Source organism: Lontra canadensis, unplaced genomic scaffold (genome assembly GCF_010015895.1).
Source record: "Lontra canadensis isolate GAN:19392208 unplaced genomic scaffold, GSC_riverotter_1.0 scaffold30, whole genome shotgun sequence".
NCBI classification, from domain to species: domain Eukaryota; kingdom Metazoa; phylum Chordata; class Mammalia; order Carnivora; family Mustelidae; genus Lontra; species Lontra canadensis.
Genome location: NW_022631024.1, coordinates 8,747,200 through 8,764,935, shown reverse-complemented (window position 1 = coordinate 8,764,935; position 17,736 = coordinate 8,747,200). Strand labels below are relative to the sequence as shown.

The window sequence follows — 17,736 nt, the reverse complement described above, 5'->3', positions numbered from 1 at the left end:
TTCTTTCAGCAACATTTTATAGTTTTTGGCATATAGTCTTTTGTCTCCTTGTTTAAGCTAATTCCTAAGTATTTTATTCTTTTTGATGTTTTTATAAATGTAATTGTTTTCTTAATTTCCTTTTTGGATCATTCATGGTTAGTATATAGAAAAACTGATTTTTGTGTATTGATTTTGTATCCTATAATTTTTCTGAATTCATTTATTATTTCTAACTGTATGTGTATATGTGTGTGTAATCTTTATGGTTTTCTACATATTAGATCATGTCATCTGCAAACAGATAATTTTACTTCTTCCTTTCCAATTTGGATACTTCATTTCATTTTCTTGCCTTTTGTTCTTACAATACCCTGTTGAATAAAAGTGGTGAAAGTGGGCATCCTTATCTCATTCTTGATCTTCGAGGAAAAGCTTTCAGTCTTTCACCATTGAGTATGATGTTTAAGCAGTTTTTTAAAAAATCTTAAAAAGAGGAGGGATTTTGAAGTCCTGGGACCTATTTAAAATTGTGTTTCTCTGTGTTCTCAGCACCTAGCACAGTGTCTGGCACGTAGCAACTACTGAATGAATGGATTTTAAATACCCACAGTTTCTCAAAACCGAATGAGCTGAAGGCACTGCTGAATGAAGTGTGAATTTGGGACTCATGAGGTTGGCAAGGGTTGAAGGGTAACCGTAAAGGTGATAAGGAGTCATTCATTATCTGCTGACATGGAGCAGGTGTTGGTCCCACATTACAGGCAGCATGGTCACTTAAATCTTAGTAAACTTTGCTTGGATAGTGTGCTTTTTAGAGAAACTTCCCTGGTGAAGTTATTTTCCCCTTCCCTCTGTTAGCACTTAGCAGCTGGAAGAAAGTAACATATGCTGTATCTCTTTGTATTTATGACTACTGAATTAATAACTTCAGTCCATTGGATGCAAAGAAAACAAGTGAAATGCTATAAATTATAGATAAAAGTTGTTCATGCTAATAGAATGTGTAACATATGCCTTACTTTGGCACAGCTTTGAAATAATGTGAATGATTTAAAGGGCTTAGTCTCTTTGCCTTCATTTTAATTTAGAATAGTTGGAAAGCATCAAGTCACCACCATTTCATTAGTAATGCTATGCTTTTCCATTGGAACTTAAGCTCTCTCAACTTGGAGCAGACAAAAATCCTGATTAGCTGTAGTCTTAGGATGGGAAAGTCAAGTGATTACGTTCAGTGTGTTGGCATCTCTCTTCATCTGGACTTCTAACAAGCAAGTTCCAAATATGAACTGACACGTCCTCACTTTTTTCCTTTAACAAGGGTCCTCTGACTTATAGATTTAAAAAAAAAAAAGGAATTCTGTAAATGTAGAACTTGCTGATAACTTTGAGAGGCAGCAGGATATAGTGGATAGAGCAGGGCTTTCTGTCTCACAGAGGGATTTTTCTGGCTGCTAATAAGGAAACCCTATAGTGTGTGCAAAGAGGGGCTATATTCTAAGAATATAAGGCTGCCTTACAGGATCCAAGGACAGGAGGGGCCTTGAGGCTCAGGAGGGTCTGGACCTAGGATCTAGAAGCCCTAGGAACTAAAGTCACTCAGTCTGTCACCAGGGCCCCATGGTCTCACCGTCACTTTCCTCTCTGCACCTCCTCCTTCCTTCTCTCTCATCAGCTGGGCTGCCTTTGCTTCTCTATGCTCACAGCCAAGCACATCTGCCTGGCTCTGGCTTTTTATCACTTCCAGATCAAGGGCCAGCAGAGGCTGCCTGGCATCTCAGATTTCTAAATTCCTTGAAGAGAGAATCTGGTTATGTCACCTTGAGTCAGATCACCATTCCCAGTTCGTTCATTTATTTATCCAAAAAGCTTTTCTTGAATGCCAGGAAGCACTGGGGATGCAGCCTCCCTTCATGGAACGTGTGTGTTTGGGGGAGCAGGGAAGAGAGAATGAGAGAGCGTGAGTGAGAGAGCGTGAGTGAGAGAGCGTGAGCTCATTTTTGGGGGGACTGACTTGGGAGTTGCAGGTTTTTAGAGAAAGAGAAGTATGGCTCGGGGTTCAGATAGACCTGGGTTCAAATCCCAATTCCTCTCCTTACCAGCTCTATGTTACTTTGAGCATATTAGATACCTTTTTCATCCCCAATTTTCTCCCCAGTAAAATGGGAACAATTTTTTCTAGGGTAGTTAGAAGGATTAAAATGAAAGGATAGGTGTGAAGCCATGAGTATGGTGCCTGCTACGCAGAGTCAGAATGCCGCCCCTCCCTGGTTGTGACCTTGAGCAAGTTCTTTAACCTGCCTGAGATGGTTTCTTCACCTATAAAATGAGAAAGGCTTTCATCTACTTCACGTGCTTATTATGAGCATTACGTCATGTGATATGCACCAGGTCACAGGGAATGTGTATGTAACACACATCCAGGGTGATAGTTGCTCCTCTAGTTCTTGTTAATCATCAGTTTTTTCCCCTCTGTCTTCTAGTTCCCATTTGGCCGACGCTTGCCTTGTGACATCTACTGGCATGGAGTTTCATTTCACGACAATGACATATTCTCCGGCCAAGTGAACAAGTTTCCAGGTATCTGCTGTTATTGTTGGCATCAAAAAATGTTTCTAGGCTGTGTGAGGGCGCCCTCTTTTACAAAAACAAGGTGGCATTTGAGCTCAGACTCAAGGACTCTTAATTGGGACTTGCTGCCTTTACCACTGTGGCGCCCTGACCTTGGGAGGGAAGCTAACGCAGAGGTCATCAGGTTTTGACCCACCAACAGGTTAAGGACTGGAGGTTCAAAAATAGAAAGACAGGCTTTCCTGGACTGATTTCACCAGTGGAAGAATATGATCTTCACCTTCTGAGTTATATTATGAAGATGTAATGAGGAGACTATGTTCTCAAAATGGAAAAAAAAAAAAAAAAGACCACTTCACATAAATTATTTGCCAGGAACAGAAGTACTAAAATTCTAGGAATATGCCACAAAAATGAGGTTAGCAGCTTCTGCTTTCTTTACATATCATCCCTGGAGGTACCATTTTTAAAACCAGATACACCAGTCTCCGTGTTGGGAATGGCAGTTTGAGACAGTGCCTACCTTAGACCTTGGGACCTTATCCCAGTGAGGCTTTCCAATAGGGGGACTCGTTCCATGAAGGTGTCAGGGCCAACACTTTAAAACACCTCCTCCCTCCATTCCCATCCTCCCCATATGCCTTTCCATTTTATTTTGAATCTCTGCCACCCTCTTCTGCTATGAATTGCTATTCATTATTTTTAATGGCTCCGTGAAGAGGGTGGTTAAGGTGAGTGGGTGTGCTCCCAGAGGAAGGAACATTTGGCCCAGTGGGGGTGGCAATGGCAGCCAGAGGGTCTTTCTCTTATATTCAGAAATGTTAACATAATATGCACAAACTGTATTATAATTTGATAGTGAATAAGTTTTTTAAAAAGGGCGTCACCCTGAATCCCATCCCTCATTTAACAAACAACAATGTGAATATTTCTGTATTTCCTCCCAAAACTTAACCATATTTTTGTATTGCTTTTATACAGTTGCAGTCAGAGTGTGGTTGCCTAAATACAAGTGTTTTCTCCTAGCGTGATATCATTTATGCTTATTTTTAAAAAGAGATTCTGTTTACCCTTTTTCTAGGGGGCCTTTGGGCTCAGCTGGGAGAGCATGTGACTCTTGATCTCAGGGTCAGGAGTTTGAGCCCCATGGTATGCATAGAGTTTACCTAAAAAAGAATTTACTCTCTTTCTTTGGCATTCTATGCCATGTCCTTAAGAAACCACATCTCAGAAAACCCAGTAGCTGTACACGATACACTGGCGAGTTACACCATGTCCGCCGGGGGCGGGGGGGTTCAATTAAGTGTTCAGACTCTCATGGGCCTCACTTGGCTCAGGTTCACTTATAAGGACATAGGGCAGGAAACATGGCCTGCCAGCCAGTCAGGTCAGGTATTTCTCTCCAGCGATGTCTTTGCACGGGTGCCAGAGGCTAGACTCACCCCTCAAGCAAAAGCTCGGAAGTATAGGGAGACAAGACCTACATTGGTGGACGTGGGTCTGTCTTGGCTTAGATACCCCTCAAGAGCTTTCTCTCACGTCGCTTCTCCAAAGCATAGCTTCCAGGGCCCCCAGCAGGGCCCTGCTGTGTTACGAGCATCCTTACATCAGGCAAGCCTGGGGCTAAGGCTTCCTACCAGGTATTTATGCAATTTGCCCATCAGGGATCATTTCCACCATATGCTTTGTCATCTGGTAACATGGCTAACTTTTCTACCTTTATTGGTTTCCGGGGGAACAGAGCTAGAAAATTAACCCACAGTTAGAGAAGAGGGAGGGTTCTATTGGAGAGCAAGAAGGATTCTCGTAGCCCGGGTTCTTGCACACACAGTTCAGTGGGATAACTATTCTTTTCTGTCTTGCTGCTCATAAAAGGTGACTTTTTGATGCCCCTCGAAGAACTTACTGGGGTACTGGGAGAACATAATTTGAAAGAGAACAGTTCTTTCAATGAGGACAGAGTTCCTAAGACATGAATCCTCGAATGAGGCTTCATTTATGTTTTCCCCTCTTTGCTTGTGCCTCATCTCATGACTGTGAGTAAAAAGAAGTCATAGGTATGGCTCTCCTTTTGGAACACAAATTAGAGAAAAACACCCTCAAAGGACTAATTTCATTAAAGGACTAGTTTCATCATCAAAAATGATAGAAGAATATTCATGCCAAAGAAGCAAGTTCGCTCTAGCCCGCATCCCACATGCCAGTGACTGGAACATATAATTTTCCACTTTACCAACAGCAATTAATTAGTTCTAATGACAAAGCAGGCTCTCGAACCTCTAGGCAGAGAGGCAGTGTGGCTCCATCCTCTCCCTATGGAAGACAGTAATTCTTCGCTATGACATGATTCCAGAAGGGCCTGTCCTTTGGCTCTAGTTTGGGTCCAGACTTATCTTCTGTCTCTCCTGTATCCCCTTATCCTAGTGGTGCGTCTCCTATGCTAGTAAGTTCGCTTGAATGTGGCAGACAGCTCTAAATGCAGCCCATGCTGAAGAAACTGAAAACTTCTGGAGATGCATATGGAAGCGAGTTACTTTGTTTGTGTCAGCACATTAGATTTTAGCCACTTTTCTATGACGAGATCCTCCAAGATGGGTTATTATGTCTTAACATGATGAATTAAGACTTTCTATAAAAATAATCTGATTTGGATACATCTTTGCTTTAGAAATGTCCCAAACTGTCAATTCTCAGCTCCCAAGCCACAGTTTTTTGCTGACTTTCAGGGTCTGAGATGTGTGGCAGCCCATGGCAGGGGTGGGGAGGGGACGTTCTGGCAGAGAGGGAGAGGGCCCCCGCCAGGAAGGTCCCCGACAGCTTGCGTGCGGTGGAGCACTTGCTGTGCTGCGTGGAGGGTACACAGACAAGGAGAGAGGCATGTAGGGAGGGAAGTCAGATACAAAATAAGTGCCAGACAAAGGAAATCTGGGGTGCCCTGGGGGCTTGGAATGAGAACACATGACCCAACCCAGATCTGCCTGGGGGACAAACAGGGTGGGAGACCCAGGAGAACATATGAACTGAGCCTCCAGGGCTGGACGGGCCTGACCTCCCCCCAAAATGTGGGAGCAGAGTTGGCACAAAGACTTAGGGTGTTTATTGCTCATTCGGCGAAGGGCAAGTGGCCCGTGATGGTGACAAAGGGTCAGGTGTGAGAGGGGCCATGGAAGCGAGATAAGCAGGGACCTATGGATAGCATCCTTATAGTCCGAAGGTCGTGGGAGCCACTGAGACATTGTTAGGCCAGAGAGCGACATGAGCCAGCTTGCATTTTTGAAAGGCCTGCCAGAGGGATGCGTTGGAGGTGGGTGGAAGGGTGGAGGCAGGAGACAGAGGGAGAGTTGAGAGGCGGCACCACAGGATCCAGGCAAAAGATGAACTCCTCAGTGGCACTGGGAACAGAGAGAAGAGAATGGATCCGGAAGTAGTTATTTGTCATTGGGTGGTTGGAATGTGCTTTTGCCAAAAATCATTGTTGTCACTGGTGTTTGGATTTCATAGTGCTCTCGACATAGCTCAGATTTTGTTTTGTATTTGTTTTTGTTTTAAACTGGGTTAAACAGGTCTGCGTGGTAAGCCCCAGGATCAGACTGTTGCCCTCTCACCTAGTTTCACAGGGCTGGAGACCACCAGGCCTGGAGACTCCGGGGTAGCAGAGAGAAGAACCCAGGCCCAGGAGTGGCAGGAGGCAAGTTCCTGGTGTGGGAAGCTCCAAGCTGAGTTAGGGCATTTTCCCAGTTGAGAGGGGACCTGCCACCATAGGGACATCTGGAGACAGACCGGTTGAGAACCCCGGGTAGGCGGTGAGCCTCAAAAGAACCTGTAAGTAGGCAGCGGGAGGGCAGGCACCGGGCTCAGGTCCTAAGTAGGAGGACCCTACCCATGCTGGGTAGTCTTGGGTGGAACAGGGAGGAACACAGGCGGGAACAAAGCAAAACCATTGCTGAGGCAGCTACTCAGGCACCAGGAGCAAAAGACAGGTCACCAAATTCCAAGGCAAAGCAATCAGAAAGCTTCAGAAAGACAGTTGAAATCCTCCTTATCTAATTGGAGTACAAAGTCAGGGTCAAAGACTGCCTTGTTCCCAATCTCCAGGGGGGCTGATGAAAAGACCTAGAGCTTTCGGCTCAGGTCAGAGTGTGTCCCAAAGCCTAGGGCCAGGGTCATGGGAAGGGGTCAGATGCTGCAGTAATGGGGAGAAGGCGGCAGAGCCTGCCAATGACCTCTCTTTTCACATATTTGCTCCGGGGACATGTGCTCTGGGTCAGCTAGAAACCTACTACTCTCGCCAGCTTCTTCCCGAGAGCCGATGACACTCCCCACTTCTGTCTCTGAGCCACCACCAGAAGCCAGGATGGCAGCAGCTTCCATGTGGGGTGGAGGGAGTGGTCGGGTGGGAACACAGCCTAGATATGGTGGCGGAACAAAGGTTATGGTGGTAAGCGGATCGACGGAGGTCTACACTGGGGCCTCCTGGAGACAGGCATTTAGGCAGAGGATGAGGGTGAGTTGGTCAGAGCCTGTGGGTCAGAACTGTCTGGGAAAAGTAGCTGTTGGATTGCAGGGAGTCTCCGGAGTTGGTTGTTTTCAGCAGAGAGGGAGAAGGAGGGGCAGAGGGAGAGAGAGAGAGAATCGCAAGTGTGCACCACGCCCAGTGTGGAGCCCGATGCAGGGCTGGATCTCACCATCCTGAGATCGTGACCTGAGCTGAAATCAAGAGTCAGACACTTAACTGACTGAGCCACCCAGGTGCCCCTGGACATGGATTTTCACAAAACTTTTCTGGAGCGTTCAAGCCACACTTATACTCATAGCCCTCCTGTCCATGTTGTGTGAGTCTGTCTAACCTGCTGAGGGGTTTCTAAAAGAGAACCTTCCCCTGTCACAAGGTCATTAAAGTGTAGAAAGTAGCACAACGGTCAGGAGGCTTCATCTACTTGGTGTAAGGTGCTGTACTATAGTTGGTTATGAAGGATTTCAGTCTAGTACGATAATAAATTGTTGTCAAAGAAAAGGAAAAAGCTTCAAAAACAGTTGAAGTTTTTGTTTTGTATATTTGGTGTTTAGCTCCAGTGTTTATAACTCAAAAATTCTAATGTGGAGGGGACTAAAAGGAAACATCTAGAATTTTCCGGGTTCATAATTATTTCTTAGGAAGCTCAGAGGAGTGTCCTCAGTGAGTTTTTTTTAATATTGAAGAGTCCACATCAGAGCAGAGTTTATTAGTGCTTTTCAAGCTCCTTTATTTCTTATTTAATTCTTCTCTCTATCCTTCTAAACAAGAACCGAGAAGCTGGGCACTGACATCTTAAATCTGCAATCTTCGGATTTATTGCTTTTTTTAATATGCTGAGGGAAGCAAGAAATAGGTTATTAAAACCTTCATTCTCAAATGTTCACCCTTCACTTCCTGAACATGGGAATTTCAAGAAATCTCATTCATTCTGATTGTGCCCATTTGGAATGTGTGATAATTCGGACATGCCAGGCTGACACGAAACTTTCTGCTTTCTGTTAAAAATAACTTCGCTAAGCCCGTTCCTTGTGTCAGTGATGGCACTATGTTGCCTCTCTCCAGGTGAAGGCCAGTTCTCGTCTCCATTTTCAGTGGTGATATTTGCCTTAAGAGATAAGCATGCTAAAACTTAAAAGAATTTTTACCTATTTGCTTAAAATTTGCTAAGGTTATATAGTTTCTTCTCTTGTCAGAGTTCTTAAAGATGTTCTAAGAAAAAAAGATCCACCGTGTTTTAAAAATGTTTTATAAGTGAGTCATTTTAATCCCCTCTGGGCAAATTAATGAGGCCTTATCAATGTTATTGTCAGTACTTACAACTGAAGAACTCCTACAGATTCCATTTTCTCCCCCGAAACTATAAATTATGCTGTGATATCCTTTCTACTTTCTGTCCTTATTTCAAGGAGACAGATTTTATGCTGAAAGCTGTGTATTTTTCTATTTTATACCTTGAATACTCATGAAAGATTAAAATAAAGCACCTTAATTAAGTTTCTCATAATGTAAGCAGAGTCCACTAGATGATATTCTTGAGGGTATAAAATGGAAGCAGTCCTTGAAGTATGGTTGGTGGCCCCAAATTAAAGAGGACATTAAATTTTAAGTGCAAGATGTAAATGCCTGTCTTTATCCATTATCGAGGGGACTAACCAAGAATGGAATAATAAACTAGCTGAAAACCCGTTTCTTCCAATTGATGCTTCTTTTTTTATTTTTTAAGATTTTATTTATTTATTTATTTGACAGACAGAGACCACAAGTAGGCAGAGAGGCAGGCAGAGAGGGAGGAAGGGAAGCAGGCTCCCCGCTGAGCAGAGAGCCTGATGCGAGGCTCGATCCCAGGACCCTGGGATCATGGCCTGAGCCAAAGGCAGAGGCTGTAACCCACTGAGCCACCCGGGTGCCTCCGATGCTTCATTTTTATAAGGAGGAGGAAAAACTCTCTGTCTATTACCTCCAGTTTTTCATTAATCTGGTAGGTCTTTCCAACCCATGATTCCCCTCTGTGGGAAACAGCTCCTACCTGTCTGCAAAAGCGAATATATCGCGTGGGCGGTTTTCAAAGTCCCCGATCATGGGTGTCTTATAGTTAGCAGCTCTCTGCTGTTCAAACCTCACAGCTTCTCTTCTCCCTAGGCATGACGGAGATGGTGCGTAAAATTACTCTGAGCAGAGCCGTGAGAATCATGCAGAATCTCTTTCCTGAGGAGTACAACTTCTATCCTCGCTCTTGGATTCTGCCTGACGAGTTCCAGCTCTTTGTTGCTCAGGTAGATGACATTCTGTCCCCGGGACCCTTGAATTATGTCATGTTTGCAACTGTGTCCTGGAAGTTGGGTCCTGGGTCCTGTGTACTGGGAGCTGGGGTGGGTAGCGGGGGTGGGGGGTGTCCTTGGGAAGCTGTGGCTAGCCAAGGGAGTGTCCCAGCAGTACACTTGCTGTGAACAGGTGGGGTGACAGGTAGGCAAGCAGAAGAAGTGCATCTTGACACGAAGAGACTGGCCTGGGGCTGAGATTGGGAGTTGGGTCATGGAGCCGGTGTTTGGAAAGCAAGGGAGACAGGGCTGGAGCAGGTGGCTGAGCCCATCAGCAGACTGGGACCATTCAGGCGAATCCAGGGTGGTCTCCCCGGCTTCCTGTGGTGTGAAATGTGGGAGGTCGGGCTCTGTTTCAAGGCTCTGGAGGAGTCTGATACACTGTGGAGGTGGCCTGGGGGAACCGTTTAAGTGTCCTGCTTTAAACCTGTTCTGGACTCCATTTTCTAATCGCCCATTCCATATCAAAGCAAAATGTTTGAGCATGAAATGCGTTGGGGCCTTCACCACTGACTGTTTGAGACAGTACCAGTAGGGAAACTGAATTGAGGATTGCCGTTTTTCATTTAGGACCCTTTTCAAAGCCTTTGCCTGTGGGTTCCACGGTCCATACCACACCTCTGAGGGTAACTGTATCTTATTGTGATGCGATAGGGTTCATACCATTTACTGGTCCTACTGTGTTCTGGGCATTGTGCCAGAAGCTTAATGTTATTTCTTTCAATCCTTACAGCAATCTTGTCAAGTCGGTTGTATTATAATCCCATTTTGTGGATGAGGAAACAGACTTTGATAAGCAAGGTGACTTGCTGGAGAAGTGAAATTTAATCCTAGAGCTGATTTCAAGACCTATGGATTTTTTTTTTTTTAAGATTTTACTTATTTATTTGAAAGAGAAAGAGAGAGTGAGAGTCTGAGCAGGTGGGAGTGGTAGAGGGAGAAGGAAACTCCCCGTTGAGCAGGGAGCCTGATCCGGGACTTGACCTTGGCATCATAACCTGAGCTGAAGGCAGATGCTTAACCCATTGAGCCACCCAGACACCTCAAGTCCTTTGCTTTTTTTTTTTTTTTTTAAAGATTTTATTTATTTGTCATAGAGGGAGTACAATGCTTCACTCCTGTGCTTTTTGTCAGCTGTCTTATTGCCTGCGTGTTGCTTTGGTTTTAATATTAAATGATAAAACTTGTAATAAAATGATGATTTATTAAGCACACAAAAAAACTTGAAGTGGCAGTTTTTTAAAAGGAAGCTCTCTATGGGGTGGTGGTCACATGGGTTTATACATTTCTTGAAATTCATCTGATTATTAACCTACAATGCATTGTATTGCATGCAAATTATGCTTCAGTAAATTAAAAAAAACACAAACTCTCTGCGGCTCCTCATACTCACCCCTCAATTTCCCACGTCTGTGGCTCTGCTCACATCCTTGTCCCTGTGTGGAATATCTTGCTGTCCCATTTCCACAACTCTTTGTCTAACTATCCCGTGAATTTAAATGAGATAAACTGTGCCTTCTGTCAACTGTGCCTTCAAAATCAGATACGTGAGAACTTTTCCATCAACCCCTAAGTTCCTCTTGTGCAACCGCTGGTCGGTCTGTATTCTCATTCGAGATTTGTTTTGCCTGTAAATGGAATCATTCATATATATATATATATATATCTCACATCACACACTTGAGTCTTTGTTTCTCTTTCTGAATTACATTTTTGAGATTCATCTTTGTTTGTCGTATAGTTTAGCCATTTGTATTTTTATTGGTGAGTAATATGCCATCGTATGCATTTGCTTTTCCATTTCCCACTTGACGGGCATTTGGGTCATCCCCAGTTTGGGGGTTTTATAAATAAAATGGCCATGACTGATCACATGCAAGTCATTGATTGAAAACCGTTGATCACATTGTGATCAAATGTTTTCATTTCTTTTGGGTAAAACCTACGAGTAGAATTTTTGGATCATATGGTATATGTATGTTTAACCTATAAGAACTTGCCGAACTTTTTTTCCAAAGTGGTTATACACCGTCACCAACAGTGTGTGAGAGTTCTGTTTGTTCCACATCATCGCCAAGCCTTAGTATTGTTAGTTTTTTGAATTTTAGACATTCTGGGAGATGGGTAGTTGTGTCTCTCTGTGGTTTTAATTTACACCTCCCCTATGACCAGATGTTGAGCATCTTTTCATATGCCTTTTGGCCATTCGAATGTCTTCTTCTGTTGAGTGTACAGTCAAACTTTTGCTCATTTCTCTGGGCATTTTATTTTTTAAGTTGTAGGTTCCTTATATATTCTGGGTACAAGTCTTTTATATGTGTATTGTGAATATTTTCTCCCTCTTTTCATGTTTTAACTCTGCCTTTTGAGGAATAAATGTTTTTAATTTTGGTGAAGTTGAACTTACCATTTTTTTTCTTTTATAGTTTGTGCTTTTGTGTGATATCTAAGGCATCTTTGACCAATTAAAGTGAAGATTTTATACTTTTTTTTTTCTAGAGGTTTGTTAGTTCTAATGTTTGCATTTAGGTTTATGATTCATTTCTTTATTTTTTTTATTTTTAGAGATTTTATTTATTTATTTGACAGAGATCACAAGTAGGGAGAGAGGCAGGCAGAGAGAGAGGAAAGCAGGCTCCCTGCAGAGCAGAGAGCCCAACACTCAGGTTCTGATCCCAGAACCCTGAGATCAAGACCTGAGCTGAAGGCAGAGGCTTAACCCACTGAGCCACCCAGGTGCCCCTTTATGATTCATTTCAACTTAGTTTCCGTGTCTGGGATGTATCAGTGTTGAAGTTTACTTTGTTTCATAGTGATATTCAGTTGCTCAGTGCAGTGTCTTGTAAGGATGATGATCTCCCTCATTGAATTAATTACCTTGTCAATCTTGTTGAAAACCAGTTGACTGTATGTGTTTGGTCTGTTTTCTTCCATTCATGGCGCATTACTCTCATGCTGATACTGCATTTTATCTTGATTACTCTAAGTCGGAGTCAGTCTGGAAATCAGGTAGTGCAAGTCTTCCCACTTGTTTATCATCATAATTGTTGTGGTTATTACAGTGTTTTTGCATTTCCCTATCAGTTTTATGACCAATTTGCCCATTTCTACAAAGCAGCCCACTGAGGCTTGGGTTGGGATTGCTTTGAATCTACAGATCAGTGTGGAGACAGTGGACATCTTAACAGCGTCGACTCATCTAATCCACAGCTTTTTTCTCCATTTATTTAGATCTTCCTCAGTTGACTTCAACAATGTTTTATAACTTTCAGAGTACTAGACTTCCCTAAGAAGTTTTGGTTTTTTATGCTATGATAAATGGTATTTTTTGAATTCCAGTTTCCTATTGTTCATTGCTAGTATGTAGACATCCAGTTGACTTTTTACTTTTGAACCTGTAGTGTTTGACCTTGCACAAGTCCCTTATTAGTTCTACAAGTTCTTTTTTTGTAGATTTGTTAGGTAATTTGTTTCTCTCATTTATCTGTTAGGTCATTTGTTTCAACACTTATCTGAGTTGTCCAATTTACTGATGGAAGTTTTAAAAAACAGTATTTCCTTACTTTTTAATGTCTATGAGATATATAGTGATCTCCCCATTTCATTGCTGATATTGGTAATTTGCTTTTCTTTTTCTGAGCCGAAGGCAGACGCTTGACAACTGAGCCACCCTGGTGCCCCCTACGTTTTCTTTTTCTTTCTCTCTTTTTCTTTCTTTTCCTTCCTTCTGGAGTTGTTGGTGTGGCATCTGGTAAATGTCAATTAGCTCAAGTTGGTACTTGGTACTGTTCACATATCCCTTACTAATTTACTGCCTACTTGTCCACTCAGTCACTGAGAGGGTATGTTGAAATTTCCAGATCTCTATGTGGACTATTTCTCCTTTTAGTTATATCTGTTTTTGCTTCATGTAATTTTGAAGTTGTTGTTAGCTTGATGATTTGACTCCATTAGGAGGTAAATTTCCTTGTCCTGAAATTTACTCTCTTTGATATTAATACAGTACCTCCAGCTTCTTTTGGCTTAGTATTTGCATGCTATATCTTTTTACCTTTCTTTTACTTTGAACCTATTTGCATTTTTAAAGATTGCTTCTTGTTGACATCTTGTAATGGGGTTATGATCTTTTATCCAGTTTGACAATCCCTGCCTTTTAATTTGTATGCTTGCCCACTTAAATTTAGCGCAATCATCAATACTGTTGGTTTCAAGTATGCCATCTTCCTATGTCTTTACTATTTATTCTATATGTTTGGATTAATTGAGTATTTTTGGTGTTTTGTTTTATCTCTTCTTTAGGCTTACCAGCTATGCCTCTTTTAAAAAATGTTTTTAGTTTTTGTCTTAGCCCTAGAATCTAGGGTTTACAATCCATCTTTAACTTGTCACATTTACCTTTAAGTATTACATACTTCAAGTAAAGTATATGTGCTTCACAACAGTATACCTCTATTCCCATCTTCATCCTTTCTGGTATTATCATATAGTTTGCTTTTATGTTATAAACCCCACAATATAGTGTTTTTATTTTTGCATTGAAAAGTCAATTATCTTGTAAGGAAACTGAAAAATGAGTATTTGTCTTGCATACTCACCTATATATTTGCATTTCCAGTACTCTCCCTTCCTTTAAATAGTTCTTGGATTCCATCTAGGAATTATTTTCCTTCAACTTGAAGAATTTTTTTAAACATATTTTTTTGTAGTACAGATATGCTGTTCTCCCAGCTTTTATTTAAAAATGTCTTTATTTTACCTTCAGTTTTGAAACCCTTTTGAGATAATTATTTAAAAAATAATTACAAAGATAGTATATAGAAGGGGCCCCATGTTACCTTCATTTAGCTTCCCCTAACGTTAACATCTTTTACAAATACCGAAGCTGGGAAATTAACATTGATATAATATTACTTAATAATCTATGCACCTTATTTGCATTTTTATATTGTCCTGCTAATGTCTCTTTTTCCTAGTTCAGGATGCACTCAGTGTTTACTCATTGCATTTAGTTGTCATTTCTCCTTGCTCTCCTCTGAGTTGTAACAGTTCTTTATCTTTGTCTTTCATGACCTTGACTCTTTTGAAGAGTACCGGTTCTTTTTTTTTTTTAGAACTCCCTCAATTTGGTTTTGTCTGATATTTTTTCATGATTAGATTCAGATTACACATTTTTCATAAGAATACTACAAAGTGATGTTGTGACCTTCTCAGTGCAGCGTATCAGGAAGTACAAGATGTCAAGACGTCTTATTTCTGAGGACGTTAACTTTGATCACTTAGTTAAGGTAGTTTCTGTTAGGTTTCTCCATAAAAATTTACCATTTCTCCTTTGTAAGTTAAGTATCTTGTGGGGATATATTTTGAGACTATGTAGATAGCCTATTTGTCTCATACATTTAAAAAAAAACTTTAATTAAGATATAATTGAAGTAGAATAAACTGCAAATATTTCAAGTGTGCAGTTTGATATGTTTTGATATATGTAAAAACCCGTGAAACTTAACACAATCAAGATAATGAACATATCCATGACCCCAAAATGTTTTCTTATGTCCTTTCATAATCCTTCCTTTCTTCCTCTCCCTGCCCTCTACCTCCTATCACCAGGCAACTATGGATCTGCTTTTTATCAAGACTAGTTTGCACTTTCTAAAATTTGTATAAATAAAATAAAATAGCAGGTGCTTTTATTTTTTCCTTAAAATTTTTTGTTGTTCTGGCTTCTTTCACTCAATGTAATTATTTTGGGATTCTTCTAGGTTATAGTATTCATCAGTAATTCATGTATTTTTATTATTGAGGAGTATTCCATTGAATGTGTACACCATTGATGAAGTTCTAGAATATACGTGAGGTTCGGTGGGGTGAGGTCCGGAGCCGATGACCAAGAAAGAATTCTTGAGACATCCTTGGTGCAAAATGGTGGTTTATTAAAGCACGGGGACAGGACCTGTGGGCAGGAAGAGCTGCTGCCCCAGAGTTGTGAGGGAGGACAGGTTATGTACTATGGGGTTGGGGGAAGTGAGGAAAAGGGGGAGGTTTCTTTTTTTTTTTTTTTTAAAGATTTTATTTATTTATTTGACAGGCAGAGATCACAAGTAGGCAGAGAGGTAGGCAGAGAGGCAGACAGAGAGAGAGGGAGGCAGGCTCCCCGCTGAGCAGAGAGCCACATGCGGATCCCAGGGTCCTGGGATCATGACCTGAGCGGAAGGCAGAGGCTTAACCCACTGAGCCATCCAGGTGCCCCAAAAGGGAGGTTTCAATAGAACTTTCATATGCTAAAGAGGACCTACAAAGATACTGGATACCAGAGGCCTTGCCATTGCCAAGTCAATTTGCCCTCTAGAAAGGTATTAACATTAAGATGGGTGGAAGATTCCTAAAGAATGTCTCATATGTCCCACGCAGGGTGGGGGGAGGTTGCAAGGTGTCAGCCTTTTGCTTTGTCCTCAGCCAGCCTCCTGTTCCTTCATCACCATCGTTTGCTTATACCCTCAGCTGCTGCTGGATATTTAGATTGATTCCAGATTTGTCCTATTACAAATAAAGATACTATGACTATCCATGTCTGAGTCTTTGTGTAAACATATGATTTCATTTCTCTTGAGTAAATGCTAAAGAATGGAGTGTCTAGATCATATAGTAGGTGCGTATTGGATATTAAAGAAAGTACCAATTGTTTTCCAAAGTGGTTGTGTCATTTTATATTTCCTCAGCCATATATAAGGATTTTAGTTCTTCCACATCCTTGTCAACACTTGGCGTTAGTCAGTTTTTTCAATTTTAGCTATTCTAATACGTGTGTAGCCTTTTCTTATTATTTAGTTTGTATTTCCCTAGTTATTAATGATATTGAACATCTTTTCATATGCTTTGCCATCCAAATGCATTCTTTTTAAAAATTTTTTTATTTAAAAAAATTTTAAATGCATTCTTTAATGAAATAAATTTATTTATATCTTGTGTCCATTTAAAAAATTGAGTATTTGTATTGCTGAGTTTTGAGAGTTATGTATTTTTTTTTTAAGATCTTATTTAGTTATTTGACAGAGAGAGATCACAAGTAGGCAGAGAGGCAGGCAGAAAGAGAGGGGGAAGCAGGTCCCCGCAGAGCAGGGGCTTGATCCCAGGACCCTGAGATCACGACCTGAGCTGAAGGCAGAGGCTCAACACGCTAAGCCACCCAGGCGCCCCAAGAGTTATGTATTTTGAAATATAGGCAATTATCAGATGTATCGATTACAAATATTTTCTTCCAATCTGTGCCTCGTCTTTTCATTGTCTTAACAGTATCTTTTGAAGATCAAATTTTTCATTCTGATCAAGTCCAGTTTATCAGTTTGTTCTTTTATGAATCCTGCTTTTGCTCTTATACATAAGAACCTTTACTGAGCCCAAACTCACAAATATATTTTATGTTTTTGTCTAGAAATTTTATAGTTTTAAGTTTAGATCTATGATTCATTTGAGTTAATTTTTGAATGTGATATGAGGTATGGATTGAAGTTAACTTTTTTTGGAAGTAGATATCCACTTGTTTCAGAAACATCAGATGAACATACTAACCTTTCTCTGCAAAACTGCCTTTGCATTTATGTTGAAAATAGTTGCTCAGGTTTGTGCGGGTGTTTCTGAATTCTCTACTCTATTCCATTGATGTATTTGTTTATTTTTATGCTAATACCTCACTGTCTTAGTTACTGTAGCTTTGCAATAAGCCTTGCAATCAGGTCATATAAGTCCTCCAACTTTGTCATTTTTTTCAAAGCTGTCTAGGCTATTATATAGTCTTTTGATCTGCAATATGAATTTTAGAATCAGCTTATCAGTCTATAAAGAAGCCTGCTGGGATTTTGATTAGGATTGCATTGAATCTACATTTCACTTTAGGTACAGTCAACATCTTAACAGCATTGAGTTTCTGATACATAATATATATATCTCCTTTTATTTTATATGTAATATTTTTTATATATATATATGTGTGTGTATATATATATATATATATATATATCCTTTTATTTAGGTCTTCTTTAATCTCATTGGGCAATGTCTTTTATTTTTTAGTGCATAAGTTTATCCCATCTTTTGTCAAGTTTATTCCTAAGTATTTCAAATTTTTGGTAAATTGACAATGTTGTATTTTATTTATTTATTTATTTATTTTTAAAGATTTTATTTATTTATTTGACAGACAGCAATCACAAGCAGGCAGAGAGGCAGGCAGAGAGGGGGAAGGTAGGCTCCCTGCCGAGCAGAGATCCCGATGTGGGGCTCAATCCCAGGATCCTGAGATCATGACTTGAGCCAAAGGCAGAGGCTTAACCCACTGAGCCACCCAGGTGCCCTGGC

At 41.0% G+C, this 17,736-nt stretch overlaps 1 protein-coding gene across 2 annotated transcripts in view; it reads left to right on the top strand.

Moving 5' to 3' along the window:
* Window positions 1–17,736, top strand: part of TTLL11 (tubulin tyrosine ligase like 11) — a 219,688-nt gene that overhangs the window by 41,716 nt on the left and 160,236 nt on the right. For both annotated transcript variants that reach the window (XM_032865777.1, XM_032865776.1), the window contains exons 2-3: window positions 2,463–2,559; window positions 9,206–9,339. In XM_032865777.1, coding sequence (XP_032721668.1) covers window positions 2,463–2,559; window positions 9,206–9,339 — 231 coding nt within the window. The remainder of the gene's footprint in view (window positions 1–2,462; window positions 2,560–9,205; window positions 9,340–17,736) is intronic.